This window comes from Xyrauchen texanus, chromosome 25 (genome assembly GCF_025860055.1).
Source record: "Xyrauchen texanus isolate HMW12.3.18 chromosome 25, RBS_HiC_50CHRs, whole genome shotgun sequence".
NCBI classification, from domain to species: Eukaryota; Metazoa; Chordata; class Actinopteri; order Cypriniformes; family Catostomidae; genus Xyrauchen; species Xyrauchen texanus.
The window spans coordinates 3,556,048-3,564,215 of NC_068300.1; the positions used below are offsets into that span (position 1 = coordinate 3,556,048).

Consider the following 8,168-nt stretch of genomic DNA (forward strand, 5'->3'; position numbering starts at 1 on the left):
GCATCGTTAAAGCCCAGCAACAACTTTTGGACGCAAACAACGAACCCCCCACCCCCCCCCCGCACCCTCCAACAACTATTGGGCATGAATAACACCCCGCCCACCCCACACCCCCCAACAATTTTTGGGTACAAATAACACCCCCAACAACTTTTGGGCACGAAGAACGAACACCCCCCCCCCCCAACAACTTTTGGGCACGAACAACGAACACCCCCCACCCCCAACAACTTTTGGGCACGAACAATGAACCCCCCAACAACTTTTGGGCACGAACAATGAACCCCCCAACAACTTTTGGCCGCGAACAACGAACACCCCCCACCCCCAATAACACTTAGCGTGCGAACAACGAACACCCCCCACCCCCAATAACACTTAGCGTGCGAACAACGAACACCCCCAACAACTTTTGGGCATGAACAACACCCCCAAACTACTTTTGGGCACGAGCAATGAAATGTTGGTAAAAAAATAAATTGGGGGAAAACTTGGCCAATACATTTTTTAACCTTTATTTGTAATTTTACATTTAAAGGTGCCTGACGCGATTTTAGCCGTTCTTCTTCCACGAGACTGGGCTGTTGGATTAGCCACGCCCCCTCTTTCCAAAACCCCGGCCCTCCCAACGGACCGAATGAGCTTTATTGAGACAGACATCGCGCAGAAACGGTTGTTAAACACAACAGCAGCGAAACGGCGCCCTCAACTGGCACCTGCTATGAACAACATGGCATAAGAACGGCATTAAGCCTCAATAATTCACTGCAACACTATGAGAACACGCAAAATGATTGACAGGTCGAAAGCGTCAGAGACTGCGGGGATGTGTCATAGTCACGTGATAGTTTCACATTAATCTCAAACCACATAAATTGCCAAACAAAACATTTATTATATTTGCTTTTAAAGATTTACACAGACATTTGTTCTGCTGGTGTTTCATGAATGAGACCCAATGGCATGTCCTACAGTAAGAGCCCTCTAGTGGTAGAATACAGTATTGCATATGGCTTCAGCGTGACGCTCATAACGGCGAGGAGTCGGTCAGATCTTGTTCATCTTGTTGATGAGGACGGAGCAGCAGGTCAGAGCTCCATCCACCTTCTCTTTCTCCTGATTGGACACCGGGATGAGCATGTGATCCTTCAGTTTCTCAAACACCTGCAACATGACAAACAAGACATCAAACCTTCGAGCCAGAATGGCCGACGCCGTCAGGACAATATAGCGAGAGTGACACTACACCCTCTTGAAGTCTCCTAAAGAGATGTGTTATTCTATGGAGTCTCTCCAACAGGTCGGCAGTGTTTTCCGGAGAGCTCTCCAAGAACAGATTCCTCTCTGCTGTCCTGAAATAACAGCGAGTGTCTCTGACTTTGGCGTGAGATTAGTTTATGAAATATACCGTACATACAGTAGGTTAAAGGGAATATCTGTGTAGAGGTGTGTGTGTGTGACCTTGAAGCTGTCGGGATACTTCTCCGCTGTGCAGTGGAGCAGCACGTGACCTTTACCGGACAGATTCATGTAGACACAGTTTGCCGCCAAATCATCAGGAACTGTTAGTTTATCATATTTATGATCACTCATCTGCTGCATGATCTACAGAGAGAGAGAGCGAGAGAGAGAGATGTATAGAGAGAGAGAGAGAGAGAGAGAGAGAGAGAGAGATGTATAGAGAGAGAGAGAGAGAGAGAGAGATGTAGAGAGAGAGAGAGAGAGAGAGACAATGCGCTCACACTAGAGTCTGTATTGTCTGAATTAGACGTGTTTGGGCAGTTATCAGGATCAGGACTTTCATACCAGCGGGAAATTATTATTATTATTATTATTATTATTTGTTGTGTTTCATTTATTATTTATTGAAAGCAGAGTCAGTACACACTAACAGGGCAAGCTGGCCAAAAAATACAATTTCTGTCACCATTTATTGTTCCAAACCTGTACAATGTGTATTTTTGTGTGTGTGTGTTTGTGTGTGTGTGTTGTGTGTGTGTTTTATGTGTGTGTTGTGTGTGTGTTTTATGTGTGTGTGTGTGTGTGTGTGTTGTGTGTGTGTTTTATGTGTGTGTGTTTTATGTGTGTGTGTGTTTTTGTGTGTGTGTGTGTGTTTGTGTGTATGTGTTTTTTGTGTGTGTTTTTGTGTGTGTGTGTGTTTTTGTGTGTGTGTGTGTCTTTGTGTGTGCTTTTGGTGTGTGTCTGTGTGTGTGTTTGTGTGTTTGTGTGTTTTTGGTGTGTGTGTGTGTCTGTGTGTTTTTGTGTGTGTGTGTGTGATTTTGTGTGTGTGTTTGTGTGTCTGTGTGTGTCTGTGTGTTTTTGTGTGTGTCTGTGTGTGTGTTTGTGTGATTTTGTGTGTGTGTTTGTGTGTCTGTGTGTGTGTTTGTGTGTGTGTGTGATTTTGTGTGTGTGTTTGTGTGTCTGTGTGTTGTGTGTGTCTGTGTGTTTTTGTGTGTGTCTGTGTGTGTGTGATTTTGTGTGTGTGTTTGTGTGTCTGTGTGTGTGTTTGTGTGTGTGTGTGTGTCTGTGTGGTGTGTGTGTCTGTGTGTGTCTGTGTGTGTCTGTGTGTTTTTGTGTGTGTGTGTGTGTGATTTTGTGTGTGTGTTTGTGTGTCTGTGTGTGTGTTTGTGTGTGTGTGTGATTTTGTGTGTGTGTTTGTGTGTCTGTGTGTTGTGTGTGTCTGTGTGTTTTTGTGTGTGTCTGTGTGTGTGTGATTTTGTGTGTGTGTTTGTGTGTCTGTGTGTGTGTTTGTGTGTGTGTGTGTGTCTGTGTGGTGTGTGTGTCTGTGTGTGTCTGTGTGTTTTTGTGTGTGTGTGTGTGTGATTTTGTGTGTGTGTTTGTGTGTCTGTGTGTGTGTTTGTGTGTGTGTGTGATTTTGTGTGTGTGTTTGTGTGTCTGTGTGTGTGAGACAAAAGGTTTGAATAATTATAGCCCCTCATCTTTTGAATTCGATGGCAGTATAGTGTCCCTCAAGTATTATAAAAGTAACATGTGCCGCTCGTGCTGCATATTCCAGGTCTTCAGAAGGACTATGGAGGGTTTTATTTGCACTATTAACCCTTTAAGCTCTGAAGCTCTTTATAAAGATGTCCCGTTTCAGTGTCATACCCAAAATTAAAGACAATTATATAGTATATCTCTGGGTGATAAGAGGGCTCTGAATAATTCCCTTAATATTAGCTTTAGTCTTGTTCTCAATCATGTCGACTGTATTTGAGGAAATGTTTGTATTGAAGCAATCAAAGTTTCAAAATTACAAATATAATTGATCATAGTGTCCAAAAACATCTCCAAACAAATAAAAGATCATAATTGTACATAAGAACTAATTACACATGCAAACACAACAATGACTAAAGGTTTCATAGCATGCAGACATGATTTTAGTCATGAGATTTCACAGAATGAGTTTCATTCTGTGTCATTTGAGTCATCATTGAGTCTGTGTCGTGTATTTGGCACCATCTCCTGGTGGTCATATGTAACATTGTGCTTCATGTGGATTATCTAATGATCTATACATCTGATTATCTTGTGTGTGGACTCGATTGAAAGATAATCACCTCCTCTAAATAACAGTATGTTCCATTTATTTTTCGTGATGTAAACAAAAATGCAGTAACACCAACATAATTGTCAAAAACACATATTTAGCTGTTACTCACTATATTTTTGTCTATGAGTAAAACAAATATTCTGGTTGTATTTTACTCTTCTAGAGCTTTCCAACAACATATGACACATGGATATTAGATCAGGTTGACGTCTTGAGTCTATACTTGTGAAACAGTGTTTAAACGTTTACGGATTGACACATTGGAAGTGCCGCACTGGAACGGGACGAGTCACAAAACATTTGTGTGCTAACATCACAATGCCACAAATGAAGTCGACCGCGGTTATCTTATCTAGAATATTCTGTTAACACATCCATTGAACGTTCATGAGCACACGAGAGAAGATTGAATTTGCATTGTTTTTGAAGTGAATTATTTTTGGGTGAACTGTTCCTTTAAATGTACCTCACACACACATTCCTCTGAGCAGATGTCTTTAATTGTGCTTTATGTAATCTGTGGAAAGAGCGATTGAGAGAAACAGATGTGTGTGATGACAGAGACTGCATGATTCCAACTGAACTCTGCTTCAACCTGTGTGTGTGTGTGTGTGTGTGTGTGTGTGTGTGTGTTTATGTGTGTGTGTGTTTATATGTGTGTGTGTGTGTTTATATGTGTGTGTGTGTGAGTGTGTTTATATGTGTGTGTGTGTTTGTGAGTGTGTTTATATGTGTGTGTGTGTGTGTGTGTGTGTGTTTATGTGTGTGTGTGTGTGTTTATATGTGTGTGTGTGTGTTTATATGTGTGTGTGTGTGAGTGTGTTTATATGTGTGTGTGTGTTTGTGAGTGTGTTTATATGTGTGTGTGTGTGTGTGTGTTTGTGAGTGTGTTTATATGTGTGTGTGTGTGAGTGTGTGTGTGAGTGTGTTTATATGTGTGTGTGTGTGTGAGTGCGTTTATATGTGTGTGTGTGTGTGTTTGTGAGTGTGTTTATATGTGTGTGTGTGTGAGTGTGTGTGTGAGTGTGTTTATATGTGTGTGTGTGTGTGAGTGTGTTTATATGTGTGTGTGTGTGTGTTTGTGAGTGTGTTTATATGTGTGTGTGTGTGTTTGTGAGTGTGTTTTTATGTGTGTGTGTGTGCGCATGTGTTTGTGAGTGTTTATATGTGTGTGTGTGTGTGCGCATGTGTTTGTGAGTGTTTATATGTGTGTGTGTGTGCGCATGTGTTTGTGAGTGTGTTTATATGTGTGTGTGTGTGTGAGTGTGTTTATATGTGTGTGTGTGTGTGAGTGTGTTTATATGTGTGTGTGTGCGCATGTGTTTGTGAGTGTGTTTATATGTGTGTGTGTGTGAGTGTGTGTGTGAGTGTGTTTATATGTGTGTGTGTGTGTGTGTAGTGTGTGTGTAAGTGTGTTTATATGTGTGTGTGTGTGAGTGTGTGTGTGAGTGTGTTTATATGTGTGTGTGTGTGTGTGTGTGAGTGTGTTTATATGTGTGTGTGTGTGTTTGTGAGTGTGTTTATATGTGTGTGTGTGTGAGTGTGTGTGTGAGTGTGTTTATATGTGTGTGTGTGTGTGTGAGTGTGTGTGTGAGTGTGTTTATATGTGTGTGTGTGTGTGTGTGTGAGTGTGTTTATATGTGTGTGTGTGTGTTTGTGAGTGTGTTTATATGTGTGTGTGTGTGTGTGTGTGAGTGTGTTTATATGTGTGTGTGTGCGCATGTGTTTGTGAGTGTGTTTATATGTGTGTGTGTGTGAGTGTGTGTGTGAGTGTGTTTATATGTGTGTGTGTGTGTGTTTGTGAGTGTGTTTATATGTGTGTGTGTGTGTTTGTGAGTGTGTTTTTATGTGTGTGTGTGTGCGCATGTGTTTGTGAGTGTTTATATGTGTGTGTGTGTGCGCATGTGTTTGTGAGTGTTTATATGTGTGTGTGTGTGTGCGCATGTGTTTGTGAGTGTTTATATGTGTGTGTGTGTGCGCATGTGTTTGTGAGTGTGTTTATATGTGTGTGTGTGTGTGAGTGTGTTTATATGTGTGTGTGTTTGTGAGTGTGTTTATATGTGTGTGTGTGTGTGTGTGAGTGTGTTTATATGTGTGTGTGTGTGTGCGCATGTGTTTGTGAGTGTGTTTATATGTGTGTGTGTGTGTGTGTTTGTGAGTGTTTATATGTGTGTGTGTGTGTGCGCATGTGTTTGTGAGTGTTTATATGTGTGTGTGTGTGTGCGCATGTGTTTGTGAGTGTGTTTATATGTGTGTGTGCGCATGTGTTTGTGAGTGTGTTTATATGTGTGTGTGTGTGTGTGTGAGTGTGTTTATATGTGTGTGTGTTTGTGAGTGTGTTTATATGTGTGTGTGTGTGAGTGTGTTTATATGTGTGTGTGTGTGTGTTTGTGAGTGTTTATATGTGTGTGTGTGTGTGTTTGTGAGTGTGTTTATATGTGTGTGTGTGTGTTTGTGAGTGTTTATATGTGTGTGTGTGTGTGTTTGTGAGTGTGTTTATATGTGTGTGTGTGCGTGTGTGTGAGTGTGTTTATATGTGTGTGTGTGTGTGTGAGTGTGTTTATATGTGTGTGTGTGTGTTTGTGAGTGTGTTTATATGTGTGTGTGTGTGCGCATGTGTTTGTGAGTGTTTATATGTGTGTGTGTGTGCGCATGTGTTTGTGAGTGTTTATATGTGTGTGTGTGTGCGCATGTGTTTGTGAGTGTGTTTATATGTGTGTGTGTGTGTGTTTATATGTGTGTGTGTTTGTGAGTGTGTTTATATGTGCGTGTGTGTGCGTGTGTGTTTATATGTGTGTGTGTGTGTGTGTGTTTGTGTGTGTGTTTGTGAGTGTGTGTTTGTGAGTGTGTTTATATGTGTGTGTGTGTGTTTGTGAGTGTGTCTGTCTGTGTGTGTGTGTTTGTGAGTGTGTTTATATGTGTGTGTGTGTGTTTATATGTGTGTGTGTTTGTGAGTGTGTTTATATGTGTGTGTGTTTGTGAGTGTGTTTATATGTGTGTGTGTGTGAGTGTGTTTATATGTGTGTGTGAGTGTGTTTATATGTGTGTGTGTGTGTTTGTGAGTGTGTTTATATGTGTGTGTGTTTGTGAGTGTGTTTATATGTGCGTGTGTGTGCGTGTGTGTTTATATGTGTGTGTGTGTGTGAGTGTGTTTGTGTGTGTGTGTGTGTGTTTGTGAGTGTGTTTATATGTGTGTGTGTGTTTGTGAGTGTGTTTATATGTGTGTGTGTGTGTTTGTGAGTGTGTTTATATGTGTGTGTGTGTTTGTGAGTGTGTTTATGTGTGTGTGTGTTTGTGAGTGTGTTTATATGTGTGTGTGTTTATATGTGTGTGTGTGTTTGTGAGTGTGTTTATATGTGTGTGTGTTTGTGAGTGTGTTTATATGTGTGTGTTTATATGTGTGTGTGTTTGTGAGTGTGTTTATATGTGTGTGTTTATATGTGTGTGTTTATATGTGTGTGTGTTTGTGAGTGTGTTTATATGTGTGTGTTTATATGTGTGTGTGTTTGTGAGTGTTTATATGTGTGTGTGTGTGCGCATGTGTTTGTGAGTGTGTTTATATGTGTGTGTGTGTGAGTGTGTTTATATGTGTGTTTGTGTTTGTGAGTGTGTTTATATGTGTGTGTGTGTGTGTTTGTGAGTGTGTTTATATGTGTGTGTTTATATGTGTGTGTGTTTGTGAGTGTGTTTATATGTGTGTGTGTTTGTGAGTGTGTTTATATGTGTGTGTGTGTGCGTGTGAGTGTGTTTATATGTGTGTGTGTGTGAGTGTGTTTATATGTGTGTGTGTTTGTGAGTGTGTTTATATGTGTGTGTGTGTGAGTGTGTTTATATGTGTGTGTGTGTGTGTGAGTGTGTTTATATGTGTGTGTGTTTGTGAGTGTGTTTATATGTGCGTGTGTGTGCGTGTGAGTGTGTTTATATGTGTTTGTGAGTGTGTTTATATGCGTGTATGTGTGTTTGTGAGTGTGTTTATATGTGCGTGTGTGTGCGTGTGAGTGTGTTTATATGTGTGTGTGTGTGAGTGTGTTTATATGTGTGTGTGTGTGTTTGTGAGTGTGTTTATATGTGCGTGTGTGTGCGTGTGAGTGTGTTTATATGTGTGTGTGTGTGTGTGAGTGTGTTTATATGTGTGTGTGTGAGTGTGTTTGTGTGTGTGTGTGTGTTTGTGAGTGTGTTTATATGTGTGTGTGTGTTTGTGAGTGTGTTTATATGTGTGTGTGTGTGTTTGTGAGTGTGTTTATATGTGTGTGTGTGTGAGTGTGTTTATATGTGTGTGTGTTTGTGAGTGTGTTTATGTGTGTGTGTTTGTGAGTGTGTTTATATGTGTGTGTGTTTGTGAGTGTGTTTATATGTGTGTGTGTTTGTGAGTGTGTTTATGTGTGTGTGTGTGTTTGTGAGTGTGTTTATATGTGTGTGTGTGTGTTTGTGAGTGTGTTTATATGTGTGTGTGTGTGTTGTGTGTTTATATGTGTGTGTGTGTTTGTGAGTGTGTTTATATGTGTGTGTGTGTTTGTGAGTGTGTTTATATGTGTGTGTGTGTGTTTGTGAGTGTGTTTATATGTGTGTGTGTGTGTTTGTGAGGTGTGTTTATATGTGTGTGTGTTATATG

The 8,168-nt window shown here is 40.7% G+C and overlaps 1 protein-coding gene across 1 annotated transcript; it reads right to left on the reverse strand.

The window, feature by feature from the left end:
* Window positions 1-455: 455 nt before the first annotated feature.
* Window positions 456-1,736, reverse strand: LOC127618629 (N(G),N(G)-dimethylarginine dimethylaminohydrolase 1-like). Its single transcript, XM_052091202.1, has 2 exons — window positions 1,462-1,736; window positions 456-1,164 (listed from the first exon to the last, which is right to left on the reverse strand). The coding sequence occupies exons 1-2, from the start codon at window positions 1,600-1,602 to the stop codon at window positions 1,048-1,050; spliced, it is 258 nt and encodes an 85-aa protein (XP_051947162.1). The 5' UTR covers window positions 1,603-1,736; the 3' UTR covers window positions 456-1,047.
* Window positions 1,737-8,168: the final 6,432 nt, after the last annotated feature.

Coding starts and splice junctions, on each gene's coding strand:
- LOC127618629 (XM_052091202.1), bottom strand. CDS start 1,602: ATGCAGCAGATGAGTGATCATAAATATGATAAACTAACAGTTCCTGAT. Junction 1,165..1,461: donor AGTATCCCGACAGCTTCAAG/GTCACACACACA, acceptor GTCATGTTGCAG/GTGTTTGAGAAACTGAAGGA.